This window comes from Lutra lutra, chromosome 2 (assembly GCF_902655055.1).
Source record: "Lutra lutra chromosome 2, mLutLut1.2, whole genome shotgun sequence".
NCBI classification, from domain to species: Eukaryota; Metazoa; Chordata; class Mammalia; order Carnivora; family Mustelidae; genus Lutra; species Lutra lutra.
In genome coordinates, this window is record NC_062279.1 from 58149116 (window position 1) to 58164797 (window position 15682).

Here is a 15682-nt window from a genome sequence, read left to right on the forward strand (position 1 = left end):
TTCTTCATCAAGTTGTCTTTTAAGGAAGAGTTTACTGGCAGTTGTGCCAAGAGGTAGCTTGAGGTAGGTGGGGTGAAGGCAGACAGTGTCTGCTAGGCAAAAGTAGCTTTAAAAAAAATCCTTTTCTAACCCAATTGCCAGCCTGAAGCCCACCCCCCTTTCTAAAGATTTATTTATTTATTTTAGAGAGAGAGAGTAAGCAAGCATGGGGGGTGGAGGAGGGGCAGAGGAAGAGAGAGAATCTCAAGCAGGCTCAATCATGGATCCTGATGCTGGCCTCAGTCTCATGACCCTGAGATCACAACCTGAGCTGAAATCAAGAGTCGGAAGCTCAACAAACTGAGCCAGCCAGGCACCCCTGAAGCCCTTTGTTTTAGAACTTCTAGAGCTACCACTGCTCCTAGGTTTTAGAGTCCTTAGATCTTTGCTGGTGTGTGAATGCCAAACTGTTGCCTTTATGTTCAGCTCTTCACTTCCTAGTTTTGTGGCCTTGGTTAACTCACTTCATTGTTTGGGACCTTGGTTTCTAGTTTGTAAAATGGAGGCCATCATTCCTCAGAAGATTGTTGGGAGAGGCAATACCAGGACTGTCTCTTCAACAGGTACTACTTCCCTTTCTTTTCCATCCACCCCCCCCCCCACCTGCTTTCCCAACCTTCCTTTCCTTTTTCTCAGATGGACATAAACCATCCTTTGCCTGCTGCCTTAGCACCCCAAATACGTGGCGGTTTGAGACCCCGGTTCTTGGAAACCTTGACAACAGGTGGAAACAAGCCTTGATCCCAGGCATCCCAAAGCCGGACTGGCTTTTCCTAGAGGTTCAGGTGCGGAGCCCTTCTCCACCTGCCCTGGCGGGGAGTGCAGGAACTATCATCTCCCTCCTCTTGTAGCTGCTAGCCTCACAGATAAGATCAGCCCTGAGACAAGAGGATAACCTTCACCGCAGGGCTTTAGCTGGCAAAAGCTCTGACTCAAAACAGTAATTTCCATCCGGGGAGAAAAGATAAGGTTCGGACACCTCTAATCTCCATGAGAGGATGTTCACGCTCCAGTGTCTTTCTGTGAACCGGCCTCTTGACATTTCTCATCATGGGGCTTGCTCACAATCAACTGTGCTGCTGCTTTCTGAATGAAAAAGGGCGAGTGCGAGACAGGTTTGCTCCTTCCCCCTGCTCCTGTCAGATGGTTGTGAATGAGGGACTGAAGGACTTGGGGGCAGACAGGGAAGAGACCTGCCATGGGTGGATGAGTGAATGCTTGTAGAGAAAAGGCATAAAGAAGCAAATCTCAGTGTTGAATCCACTACGCGTGCCGCTCCCATGCTTAATTCAGGATTCTAACTCTTGGGACAATGAGAATGTAAGACATGTAAGACAGTATAAGATACGAAAAACTGGCTTAAACTGTGGCATCTGTGACAACAGAATAGAAGTTGTAGGTATATTAATTATAGGTAGTTATTAAAAAGTGTGATTCAGAGGATCTATGTGTAGCGACACGGAAAGAGGTTTACTTTTGTCACATTACAAAGTGATGTGCACAGCGTGAACATTTTATGTGGGGCTGCTCATGTGTGTGCGGGAGACGGGTGGAGGCTGTCAGTGTTTACCGTGGTTGTCTCTGATGGTGGGATCTCAGGGGACTTTGGGCTTTTCTGTTTCAGTTAGTTACAGTGGACATATATAATTTTTAGAACCACAAACTATGTTCACTTAAAAAGCCTCTTTGCTTTGCATTCTTTCTTGATGACCTCATTGACTTCCACTATGTGTAGTTTTCACAACTGGCACTCATCAGGCGTGGGAAGGGCCCAAGGCGGGGCGCAGCCCTGTGGGGCTCAGCAGATCCCAGCTCCTTCCCTTGAGGGAGTTTTCCAGGTGGACCACCAGGGTATTCTAGGCTTGTGAAGAGATGCAAGTGCAATCATACGTGTTCGGACATAAAAAAGCAGCCAGTTTGTTATTTCTAACGGTCATGAATTTGATAGTCGATGTTAAAATCAGTTTCTTTGAAGAGTCTGTAAACTTAGTTCTTGAAACAGGCTGCCCAGAATGAAACACAAGTGCATTGCTGGCATACACGGAAATGTGGCACTATGCCGCTCCCCAACTCCCTCGGATGGTCTCCCTGAACACACAGCCCCCAGCACACACGGGGGACTGGAGGCCATACTGGTACTGGACAATGTCCTGGGAAGCTCTCAGAATTACAGTGATATTTTAATTTTATATTTTTATTTACTTATTTGAGAGAGAGTGTGAGAGAGCAAGAGCAGAGTAGAGGGACAGAGGGAGGGGAGAAGCAGTGTCCTGCCGAGCAGGGAACCAGATGTGGGGCTCGATCCCAGGACCCAGAGATCAGGACCTGAGCGGAAAGCAGAGGCTTAACCCACTGGCTTAACTCCCCAGGCGTTCCTACAGTGCTATTTTAAAATGCTTTTTGCTGCTCCAGTCTCAGCTAGTCTCTTGTCCCTCCAGGCATGGATCTGAGAGTTTACAACCCTAGACTTAGATGAATGAGCTAGAAGGCCCAACTAGAGGATGGGACAAAAGGTCTCAGAGCACCAAAGGTATTATTTTCCTGACTGGCTTCTAGCAAAATTTAGAGATTCTAACAAAAAGCCACATTTTATTGCCAACAGATACGAAACTCCCTTTTTAAAATGGGCCAAAGACTACACTTTGTTAGATGTAATAACGGCTAGTGCCAGCAGTGTTTTATGTTGAACAGACCGTGTACTAAGAGCCTCACATACATGAGCTTATTTAATCCGCACAACTATGGATTGTGTGACTATGGAGTGACTGTCATCTTCAGGCACTTGCTGAGAAGCAGAGGAAGTTTACGTGCCTGAGGTCACACTCCTGTCGAGAAGTCCGTTCACTAGAGTAACAACTGTTTATATATGAGAATGTCATGGTTATGCGTTGTCTCTCCGGTATGACCATATCTGATCCTCGCACTTGCCCTAGGAGCTGGGTGTTTATCTCCCATTAGAACGGGGATCGTAGGGGTGCCTGGCTGGCTCAGTTAAGTGATTGACTCTTGATTTCGGCTCAGGTTGTGATCTCAGTGTCATGAGATCGAGCCCCACACTGGGCTCTGTGCTTGGCACAGGGTCTGCTTAAAACTTGTTCTCTCTCTCCCCTGCCCCCAACACACTCTCTCTCTCAAGTAAGTAAATCTTTAAATGCAGCTCAAAAGGTGAAGGGGGCACCCCCGGAGCCTCAGGGTTTTCAGAACCAAGGTCTTGAGCTCTTTCTTAAACTCAGGTTTGTAAGTTCTTTATGAACAAATTGTGCTTTCGATTAGATGATAATCTCTAAAACAGGTACACCCACATACCTTTGGAAATAGAAACTTGCAATCTGAAGCTATTTTCCTAGAACAGGTTTTAGTTCTTAAGTTGTACTTTAGGTTTTTCCTTTGGGTCTGTAGAAATCTTTCCATTAAAGGGACCTGATCCATTCCCAACTTTAAGAAACCGTATCTTAAAAAAGAAGATGTGGTATATATACACAATGGAATACTATGCAGCCATCAAAAGATGAAATCTTGCCATTTGTGACGACATGGATGGAACTAGAGGGTATCATGCTTAGCGAAATAAGTCAATCGAGAAGACAACTATCATATGATCTCCCTGATATGAGGGAGAGGAGATGCAACATGGGGGGTTAAGGGGGTAGGAGAAGAGTAAATGAAACAAGATGGGATCGGGAGGGAGACAAACCATAAGTGACTCTTAATCTCACAAAACAAACTGAGGGTTGCTGGGGGGAGGGGGGTTCGGGGGGGTGGGTTATGGACATTGGGGAGGGTATGTGCTATGATGAGTGCTGTGAAATGTGTAAACCTGGCGATTCACAGACCTGTACCCCTGGGGATAAAAATATATGTTTAAAAAAAATTTATAAAATAAAAATTAAAAAAAATTTAAAAAAATAAAAGGGAAAATTTAAGAAAAAAAATTTATGAAAGTACAACTTTTGTTACATAATCCTAAGCAATAAAATATCTTTTGAAGGAAAAAAACAAAACAAAACCGTATCTTTACTAGGCTCCTTCACTTGGTGATAATCTATTTTCTACTCAGATTTCAGTCTGTTTTTGATATGGCTTAACCAAAACAAACAAAAGAAACCCCAACTCTCCAGGGGAGTTAACAAGGTGAACTAAAAGTAGAGCTATTTGACTAGGCTTGAGGTGGTTACTAAGATATGTTCAATATGGATCAGAAACACAAGCTTTAAAGCTACTGTGCTGAGGCTGGCAGGTCCTGCCCAGCTGACCCTTCTCAAGAAGCAGCCCATGGGACCGAGGGGCACGTTTTTTGAGAGGGCCAGGCCGGCCAGGCTGTGGAGGCACCGAGCACCACACTCGCCAGGAAAAGCCTTGGGCAGTCAGAAGAGCAGCTGAAGCCTCTCCTGGCAGGAGAGGCCGCAAGAGTTCTGCCTGCTCTCCCTCTATCCCTCGTAGCTTTACAAGTTCTGCAGTTTTTACACAAGCTCAGGAGACTCACGCCAAGGAAGGCTGAGGATGAGTTAGAAAAGAAAGCTATTTTCCTGTGCCTGAGATGAAAATCCAGATGGGACACTGGCTGACAGCCACCAGAAATGGGTACGTTCTTAGGCAATTTTCTTAAAATCTTGCTCTAAGTTATTATTTTAAAATAAGCCTTTTTGGGGTGCCTCGGTGGCTCAGTGGGTTAAGCCTCTGCCTTCGGCTCAGGTCATGATCCCAGGGTCCTGGGATAGAGCCCCACATCGGGCTTTCTGCTTGGCAGGGAGCCTGCTTCCCCCTCTCTCTGTCTGTTGCTCTGCCTACTTGTGGTCTCTCTCTCTCAAATGAATAAATAAAATATTAAAAAAATTTAAAAAATTTAAAAAAGCCTTTTTACAATTTTACAAGGGACCAGTTTGTACATTACACGTGTGGATCCCTTTAGGGCAGCAGGACACTGAGGATGAGCAACTGGAGGCACAGAAGCTCTTGTGGAAGCTGTGGCCACACTGCAGGCAGAGGCAAGGCTGGGCCAGCGTGCTCTCCATTCCCTTGCCTCCCGTTATGTGTACTAACAGCTAGTGCAGTGTACGTACCATGAGTTTAACAATTTCAATTTTGGAGGAAAAACAAGCAAAAGTGAGAAGTAGCTAGATTACACAGTGCGCCCCTGAGAACACCCAGGCTAAGTGCCGTGTGGCCGCCAAACGAAACAGTATGCGGCACCCAGAGGAAGTCAGCGGCGTCACGGATTCAGAGCAAATGTCACTATGTGTGTAACAGGGAATGGAGAAACACCTTGTATGATTCTTCTCTGTAGGCTGAAGATTTTATTTTTCGAACCTTTCAGGGGAATCAATTCCATTTACTAAACATTTGTAAAATGCCACAGAAGCCAGGGGGCAGAGGGGTAAGCCATGCTCTGAAGAACTGGCCATCTCCAGGCAGAGTCTCCCTCGAAGATCACCTGGAAGTTACAAAGAGGCAGTTCTAGAATATGAACCTTTGAAAAAGCCAGTCTTTTCCCTATTTTTAGATTTGGGCTTGTTTCCCACTTTTTTGCGTTCATAGGCGTTGAACTCTCACCTTTCTTCTGTTAAAGTAAACCGAAACCCATCTTAAAGAATTATGGTGCAGGAAATGGCTTCTGTGGAAGCACATCTGGACTCAAGGCCACACCTGCCCAGGCAGGGCGGCTCAGACTCTCCCTGCTCAGGACAGACAACAGGGGAAGCCAAACACTTCTGGGGAGAAGTGGTGCCCTTGCTGCTTTGTAGGGGTCAAGAGAGTACAGACAAGACTAATTGTGAAATAAAGGTGGTCTATAACGGCCCATCGCAGATGGCAGACTCCCAAGTGAGTTAGGCTGGTTTCAGGCTGGAAACACCAACCGACAACTTCAATTCCTCTCTCCCCATCACGCTGTTCTTTCAAACATCAGCACAGGAATCAGAGTGATTTCCATTAAAAGAAAAGCTCATTTCCTTGTGCCAGAATTTATATCAAATAAAAGAACAGAGATCAAAGTCTAACAGTTTTCCCATGTTCCAATCCTTTTGTCCCTACAGTACATAGATAACCTACTCCTAAGTTTATTCCTCAAATGACAATAGCTAGTTTTATTTCACGAATGATGGTGTCCAAATGAGTTACTTTGCTTTCGTCACTGTGCATAAGTCAAAGTAGGTCAACTGCAGGCTTCATGCAGACTTTAGGAACTGGATATGTGACTTGAGAAGATGCAGAGGAGGGCGAGTGGGAGCTCTGAGCACCAGAAGCTTGGTGGGCTTGGTCAGCAGACATCCAGCCTGGCCCTGAGAGCAGATTCCAGTCTCCGCAGCTATAGGATGAGGGAGAAGCTCCTTGCCAGGGAGACAGGCTGGGTCCATTTGTTTAGCTCAGCCTCTCTGTTGAGTATTCAAAATATCTTGAATTTTTATTTTCTGCCGGGGAGGAGACTGCAGCAAGGTGAGCTGGTGCAGCCATTACTTTAGTGTCTTTACCATGTATGGACCTTGTAATCTGTAGCCAATCTTTCTGTAATAATTCCTGGTGCCGACCCCTGTGAAGCAGCAGAAAACCGAAGTTAAGAAAAATCTCTACGAAGTCTAACTTTCGTAAAACCCTCAAAAGCCAGCAAACACCCTCCTCACAGCTGCCCTCTTCCACTCATTCACAGAACAAATTCCAGTCCAGACTGAATCTCACCTTAACAAGTTCGGAACATTTTTATTATTTTGAATTCAAGCTGTATTAAAACACAGAAACTGTATTTCAGAGCCTCGCGTGTTGCAATCCTGCGGATACCTCCCTGTGAGAGGAGGTGGATCTGTGTGAGAAATGTGCACACTCTCAATGGAGCCAAACAGCAGTACTGTTTCCGGGAAGCTGTGAGAAGAGGCGTGGGAAACGGGCTCTGCACGGAGCGCCAGGAGGAAAAGGGCCCGCAAGGAAGAGCTGCGCTTTAGTGTCCACGCCAGCCTCCACAGCGCGAGTGACAATTTCAGCAAAATATTGGTCACATTAAATCAATGCTACTCAATTTGCACTTTACTAAATTTTTGTTCGTCTTAACTGGCATATTTACTTTCATGTATGAGCAGTTTAAGTACGAGGAGTTCATACCAGTTTTAAGTTTGCACGCATTTAAACAATGTAGCTGATGTTAAGTCAGTACTAAAGATCCAGGAACTTACTTTCTTTAGAGAAACACTATCCTAAGTGGTGTTCCTAAAGTAAAAACAGTCTTAACACGTAAGACGCTGAGCTCCTAAGAGGATAGAGCACAGCATTCTCAGGCAGTATCTCTAGGAGTGGTTAAGAGGATGGGCTTTGGATCAGTCTGCTATGGGTCTGAGACCTAGACCTGTCATTGTATAGGTCTGTGGCCTGGGCCACTTACTTAACTTCCCCATTATTTGATCGTCTGTAATAACATACTTAAGTTTTAAGGGTGTCAAGTATTAAAAGAGACAGTCCTATGAAATGTGATTAGTTCAGAGTCTGAAAAAGGCCGATTCCTCAGAAACACTGGCAGCTGTTGTTACTCTTTTAAAAGTTTTTTATGAACTGGAACCTGCTTATATTTCTAGTTTCATCTCTTGCTACAACTCTCTCCCTAACATTGTGCTTCAGCCTTGGTGAATCTAAAATTTTTTCCAGGCTCTCTGCATGTCTGGCTCTTTCTCTTGCTTCCAGGTCTCTTTGCTCATGCTGTTCCCCCTACCAAATTAGTTGAACCTGAGGGGGTAGTGGAAACTTCCATTTATAGGTCAGACACACAGGTAACAAGCTGGACTTGCAATGGGCATCTGAAGTAAAGACATTCTTGCGGGCTTGAGTCCTTAACCCGTGGGATCTGATGCTAACTCCAGGGAGACAGTGTTGGAATGGAGTTAAATTACAGCTGGTATGCAGAATTGCTTGATGTGTGGAAAACCGCTGCGTCTGGTGTCGGTAGTGTAAGTATTCACAGAGCACTGTGTGCAATGTGAGTGAAAACAACAACATGTGTCTTTACGGTGCTTTGCCCCCCACAGCTATGTGCTGCTTGCCTCCCTGTGTGGTGGAAGTTCTATTTACCTTGTTGATCAAGTGTATTCCTAGTGCAGAGGACTGTGCCTGGAATCAAGTAATTGTTAGCTCTTTCAAGTCTAGCTTAGTTCTTTAGTTCAAACATTCGCTATTTAGGAATAGGCCTTCCCACCATGTTTTGTTTCCCATCCCCTTCAAAATTTTTCAAGTGTTTAGAAAATGGAACTAAAGCTGGCATGACAAAAGTCACAAAACTGACCGGTGAGGACAGGTCAATGGAGACTTTCCCTTTGAAATCAAGGATTACTGATACTCCATCTCGCACAACTGCACCGTGTCTCTGTTCTAATCATTTCTTCTGTTCAACACTGTGGCTTAGGGTAGAGCAAGGGGAAAACAAAAACACTGCACAGGCCAGGTGGCAGCTCAGACTCCCAGAGGTACACAACCTCTTCTAAAGTTCTGTATCTGTAAGCATATCCTATAACCTAGTAATTCTACTCCTGAGTGAAAAGAGAAATGAATGCTTACATCCAACAAAAGACATAATTTATAATATCCAAACAGGAAATATCCCAAATATCTACCAACAGAATGGATAAACTGTATTTTCACATAATAGAATACTACACAGCAATGAAAAAGGAACTTTCTCTGTAAGAACATGGATGAACCTCACAGACCTAACGTATATAAAAGAAACCAGATATAAAAGGTTAACACAAGTTCACCTGTTAACACAATGTTCTGTTCAGACAGGGCAAAACTAATTTTTATCGTCCTAGAAGTCAGAGTACTGGTTTCATATGGAAGACAGTATGGACTGAAAAAGAGAAGAAGAAAGTCTTCTGGAGTGCTGAAAATGTTCTAAATCTAGTAGCTACATGGGAACATGTAGCTAAATGTAAATTATGGGAACATAATTTACATGCAAAAATTAAGTGGTGTGCTTCCAGTCAGAATGGCTAAGCAATTAACAAGTCAGGAAATGACAGATGCTGGTGAGGATATGGAAAAAGGGGAACCCTCCTACACTGTTGGTGGGAGTGCAAGCTGGTGCAACCAGTCTGGAAAACAGCATGGAGGTTCCTCAAAAAGCTGAAAATAGAGCTACCTTACAACCCAGAAATTGCACTACTGGGTGTTTACCCTAAAGATACAAATGTAGTGATCCAAAGGGGCACGTGCACCTGAATGTTTATAGAAGCAATGTCCACAATAGCCAAACTATGGAAAGAACCTAGATGTCCATCAACAGATGAATGGATAAAGAAGAGGTGATACACATACACACACACACACAATGGAATACTATGCAGCCATCAAAAGAAATGAAATCTTGCCATTTGTGACGACATGGATGGAACTAGAGGGTATTATGCTTAGCGAAATAAGTCAATCAGAGAAAGACAACTATCATATGATCTCCCTGATATGAGGAAGTGGAGATGCAATGTGGGGGATTTGGAGGGTAGGAAAGAATAAATGAAACAAGATGGGATCGGGAGGGAGACAAACCATAAGAGACTCTTAATCTCACAAAACAAACTGCGGGTTACCAGGGGGAGGGCAGTAGGGAGAGAGTGGTGGGGTTATGGACATTGGGGAGGGTATGTGCTATGGTGAGTGCCGTGAAGTGTGTAAACCTGGCGATTCACAGACCTGTACCCCTGGGGCTAATAATACATTATATGTTCATAAAAAATAAAAAATTTAAAAAATTAAGTGGTGTGCTTAACACGTACACGTATCTCAATTAAAAAAAATAAAGCTCCAATAACAAATAGCATGGAGGACAAGGGGAGATGGAGAGGAGAAGGGAGTTGAGGGAAATTGGAAGGGGAGGTGAACCATGAGAGACTATGGACTCTGAAAAACGATCTGAGAATTTTGAAGGGGTGGGGGGTGGGAGGTTGGGGGGCACCAGGTGGTGGGTATTGTAGAGGGCACGGATTGCATGGAGCACTGGGTGTGGTGCAAAAATAATGAATACAGTTATGCTGAAAAAAAAATAAAAAAATTAAAAAAAAAAAAAAATAAAGCTCCAGAGGGACACTCCATTTAATAGATGTTTCAATGTATTTTGAGAGATCAATTTGTCCAGAGAATTCAGTAAAATAAGGTAGAAGGAATAGGATGAGTGGCCCACTTCACACTGAACCGCCCACTTGGACAAACCACCAGGAGACTCTTGCACATATGTCCACTATCCACAAAGAAGCAAGAAATCATAGCCCCTATTTCTATGCTAGCTGCATCCCTTCCTTACTGCCCCGTTGTTTTGGTAATCATGCTGTGCTTTATTTTACTTGCATGTCTAGCTCCCCTCCCAGAATGTAAGCTCTTTAAAGTCGATGACTTCCATCATTAGGGCTTAATAAGCACCTGGCATATCATGAACATGCAATGAATGCTTGCAGATATACTGTACTGTATTCAGTTATTATGTGATATACATAAAGAGAACTGTGCTTCTGGGTGATGTCCTTAAAAAAAGAAAAAAAATTGCCACTGTGTTGTTAGGTGCCAGTCAGTGGGAATGACTCAATGTAAAAGGCATTAAGGGCAGGACTTCTTCATCAAGTTACAAATTTTCCACCTTGTTATGTTAAAGATTAAGAGTCTGCTTTTCAATTTATACTATTATATCTAATAAAACTGCCCCCAATTTTTAAAGAAATATTTTTTTATATATTCTAATTTAAAGCAGATGCCATTTTCCATGGACTTAATCCACTATGAAGAATTTCAGATATATAAAAGTAAAGATGATAGCATATTGAACCTCCACATACCCATTACCCAGCTCCTTCAACAATTATCAGTTCATCTGCCAGACTGCTAATGCTTCCAGCTTTCTACTCAGAGGAAGTCACAGGATACATCTGTTTCCTTCCGGTTCTGCTCAGCTTAGTCACTGGAGACATAGTTTATTGCCTTCTTTGAAATAAAGATGATAGTATCTTCTTCACCATCAATTTCCAGACTGAAGATATCCTGTTGATCAGTGGACTTTACTTCCTGAGACATGCTACAACCCGTATCTATCCACCACAACCAGCTGCAGAGGTGACACATAAGCCGCTCCCGAGACAGGACTAGCCAGGCCTCGGATAACTGCAAAAGTTCCTCACCTTGAGTGTGTCCAGATTTCCTAAGCATGTTGCTGAGAACAGGTTTACAGGGGCACAACGACGCCTTCCTCAGTCGTGACTCCCAGTGAGCATACAGGCTCCCTGAACTCTCCCTTTCTGCCTGTATACAGGGCACATGCCCTAGAAACCATTACAGCTTGAGAATACACATTTAGGCTTTGTGCTTTTTTGAAGGAAAGGTATACTTTCAAGCTCCTTTCCTTGTTTTCAGTAACATGTAGTAGCACTGAGATGGAAAATCTACTTCTGGAGGCTCTGAGAACTTTTAAGAATTTGGGGGAGAGAAGTCTGACCTCCACTGGGTATTAACCAACTAAGCAAAATACTCCCCATATTGTATTTCTATGTGCCCCCCCCCCCCCCCCCCCCGCTGTTTCTACAATCTGCAGAACAGAACTGGCAAAAGCATTAGTGCTCTTAGCCAGCTTGAAGGAGAACACACCATCACCCAGACTGGGTGCAGGTCACACCCTGCTCCCATCCCCATTCTGTGCTGAGTAGGGCTCTAAACAGTCCTGTCACAGTAACTTTCCTCTTGTTATTCGGCCAACAACAAGCAATTACGTGTCACAACTGACGTCAGCCAGCCTCCCAGACTGATGTCGGCAGGCTGTGTCACAGGCCTCGCATTAAGCTGCTCCTGCCCTTGAGGAGAGATGCAGTGGGCTGTGCATGTAACTGAGTTCTTGAGTCTGCAAAGCCCTGGGCAGGGGAAGGAGCAGGACTTGCACAGACACATAGCAGCCCTCAAGGGTGCCCTATGGCCAGTTGTCAGCAGAGCAGTCAGGATGGGAAGGAGTGGGGGTGGGCCAAATGCCTGCTTCCTTTCATCCTCCAAGTTCTGTAACCCACAACCAGAAGTTACGTAGATCTTGGGGGCTTTTTTCCTACTCTCAGAGGCTGGATAAATGTTCTATCTTCACCACTTTGCAGGCTCTGATGATGAAATGAGATATGGTGAAAGAAGAGTATCTTGCAATGTGTTGGAGTGATACTCTGTGTTGGAGTGATACTCTGTGTTGGAGTGATACTCTGTGATTTGGTTTCAGCGACCAGCCTCTGTAGTTACCCTCCTGGCTTCCACCTGTGCCCCAGGACCTGTAGCTCTTTTGGAGGAGCACACAAACCTGGTTACTTGCGTGCAGGAGCTTTACGCAGAACACAGCCCCAGGACGGAGGTAAAGACCTGGGATGCCATGCACTCTGATGGGGTGACAGGGAGAGCCGGTCAGCACTATGTGGAAGTACTCCTTACCCAACTATGATCTCCAGCTGATTGCTCCAAGGCTGGCTGCCATGAGCTGCCCACCTCCTAGGACCCTATCACTTAGGGGAAACCAGGGGATAGAGAGTAGTTCTCTGATGCTTTTTCTGTACCCAATACCCTCAAGCCTCAAACCCCTCACAGTGGGTGAAAATGCCTCCGCTTTCTGACCCCCCTCTCCTCTCTTTCTTTGAAAGATGCATACCATTTAGCTTAAGTTTTGCATACTCTTAATATTGAGGAAAGAAAGGAATCACGAAGTCTGTACCTACATGCCACTGCCTCAGCCACTGACTACAGGAGTAGCTTAATTATGGATGTTTAATGATCTTTAGTACAAGGGGGGGAATAAAAATCACAAAACCTTAAGATTAATAAAAGAGGAAAATGGAACAAATCTGTTAAATTCCACTCTAATTCTATTTTAGGAAACAAAGGCGGGGTGAAGAAGTAAGCAAAAGGAGTAAACTAGTCAGTGTGGTGCCTGAATTGGGTACAAAGTAGCTCTTTGCTTCTTCGTATTACCGCAGCCCTTTCCTTCTAAAAGGACAAATCCTCCACCAAAGTAGAGGCTGAGAAAACTGAAAACATAATTCCCTTTAAGAGAGAGAGTAAGTCAGGAGCAGGAGATGAGCCTACACCCCACCTAACTCCATTTCAAAACAAAGGAAGCCAACAACGTTACAGCTGATTGAGTACAAAGTATAAAGCGGGAGGAGGAAGAACTTTCTCAGGCATTTAGAAATGCCAGGCATTGCATCTAGATATCTGACCTACCAACTCAAACACCTAACAAAGGGGCACCTGAATGGCTCAGGTGGTTAAGCATCTGACTCTTGGTTTCAGCTCAGGTCATGAAGTCAGGATCCTGGGATCGAGCCTCACATCAGGTTCTATGCTCAGCACAGAATCCGATTGAGATTTCTCCCTCTCCTTTTACCCCTCCCCGGCTCCCCAGCATGCTCTCCTCTAAAATAAATAAAATCTTAAACAACAGACTACCCCACCCCCGCCAACACACACAGACTAAAAACCTAACAAGATTGGAATTACTATCTTATGAGGAATGTGAGTTTCAGAAAGGGTGCTAACAAAAGGTCACGGTGTTAGGAAACAGAACCATAATTCAGACCCAGGTCCTTTGTCCCCACAGCTCCAGTATTTCTGCTAAGCTATAGCTGGGGTGGCACTGGGTGTTGTAGATAAGTGCCCCAGCCACCTCCCCAACTCTGGCTTTAAACATCAAGTCTGCTCTAATAGCAGTACAGAATGGACAACTAACTGGCTTGTCTTCATCAACTTACCTTTCATACCTGTGTCTAGTTTGTCAGTATCATTTTTGATAAATCACTAGATGAAATAAACACAGTGACCTTATTTTCACCTCACTAATAGGGCTCAGTAAGAAAAGTTACATAAAACGGTCTGATAACATAGGCAATAACAAACTTTGTAAGCAGATATAGCTTACAAGTGTGAGACCTACTGTTACTTTTCAGTAACTACTTGATAAATTGTCCCCCTTTCTAAAATGAAGAAAAATACCATATGGAGTTTGGAGGGAAAAAGCAAAAAAAAAAAAAAAAAAAGCAACAAAGATGGAACAATGATGGAACCGAGATCCCAGAGGAAGGGCAGTCAAGTCAGGAGGAGTATGACACTTATAGAAAACAAGGTGACTTCAGGCTGGACTGTGGCACACTAAATGATTAAGATCAACTTGCCAGCTGAGAACAGTCTAAAAATTTAGACAAATTCAAAATGCTTCCACTAAAAAACAAACACCAAAGGTCTAATAGTTATTATCAGGCAGAGAATAAGGAGAAAAGGTGAGCTTTAAGAAGGGAGTAGACTGTTCTACCTTGGTGGTGGTCGCCGATCCAGGAAGGGCAGCTGAGATCTTGAGAGACCAGAGGGAGAAAAGTGGGACTGGGCAGGAGTCATGTGGCCGCCAGAAGCAGAGAACTAGCTATAATACTGCTCCTGTCACTCCTCTCCATGAAAGGTGCTCTGCACTGTGGGAGTAACTGAAAGCCAGAGTTGCTTCTAAGACTCAAGAAGATGAAGGAACAGAAAGGACTCTGAATCCAGAGCCTGGTAAAGGCACAGACTCCAGAGTAACAATTCCTTTTCTGGATTGTCTCTGAAAGGTTCAACTTTGAAGCGGAGAGAGGGACTGCTAGGGAGGAGGGGGGTCATTCACACGACCTAGATAAACCTCAAGCCTGGTTCTTGCACAACTAGTGCTCTTAGATGCCCTGGCTAAAGGAAACAAAGATCCTACTTGGACGAAGCGAACATCATCTAGGTTTTCAAGTATTCTTGAAAGCAAATTCTCTCATAAAATGTTCTGCAAACAAGAAGTGATGAGATATACTTTAAAACAAGACAACAGGGTAACAAAAGGCTGCAGGTATTCCAGATCTGAGGTCCTCTGATGCAGACTATAGAAGAACTATGCTTCCTACAGTTCACTGAGATAGAGGCTGAATTTAAGACTATTTAAAAGCAACAAAAAACTAAAACATGATAGAACGGTTGAAAAAGATACTAGAATCAGAGAACTGAAAAATGAGGACTAAGGCATCAGTGAATGAGTTTAGCAGTAGGTTATACCGAATTAGAAGAAACTATCAACGATGACACATGGAGAAACAAAGCAATGGGGGTAGGGAAAGAGGGTATGAGACACAATGGATATAATGAGTAGGTCTAACATAGGTTTACCAGCAGTTCCAGGAAGCAGGGAGAAAATAGGATAGAGACAATATGGGATAGAGGCTGAAAATTACTCATTTAAAAAAGAAAAAAATCAACTCCCCAATGAAAGAAACCCAAGCATAGAAAACCCATACCCAGGAACACCATAGTAAAACTAGAGAAAACACACTCTAAACCAGACAGTATTAAAAAACAAAATCATAAAAGCAGCCAGAGAGATATCCTGAAGACAGACCCGAGAGTTCTTAACTGCATCATTAAAAGCCAAAGACAGTGGAAAGAGTCTCAAGGTGCTGAAAGCCAAAAAATACAAACCCAGAATTCTTAGTGAAAACTGCATTCAAGAACAGAATAAGATAATGACACGTCATATAATCAAAACTTGAATAGTTTGCTACCAGTAGATCACTAAAGTAAATTCTTTAGGCATAAAGAAAATAGCATTTGCAAATTACCTGATTACCCATCAATAATAAAACAGATAAACTGTGATATATTCATATCA

At 43.8% G+C, this 15682-nt stretch overlaps 1 protein-coding gene across 2 annotated transcripts in view; it reads right to left on the minus strand.

The window, feature by feature from the left end:
* Positions 1 to 5305: 5305 nt before the first annotated feature.
* The window catches only part of ELP3 (elongator acetyltransferase complex subunit 3), a 104083-nt gene continuing 93706 nt past the window's right edge, over positions 5306 to 15682 (minus strand). For both annotated transcript variants that reach the window (XM_047717495.1, XM_047717496.1), the window contains exon 15: positions 5306 to 6565. In XM_047717495.1, coding sequence (XP_047573451.1) covers positions 6489 to 6565 — 77 coding nt within the window. In that variant the 3' untranslated portion in view covers positions 5306 to 6488. The remainder of the gene's footprint in view (positions 6566 to 15682) is intronic.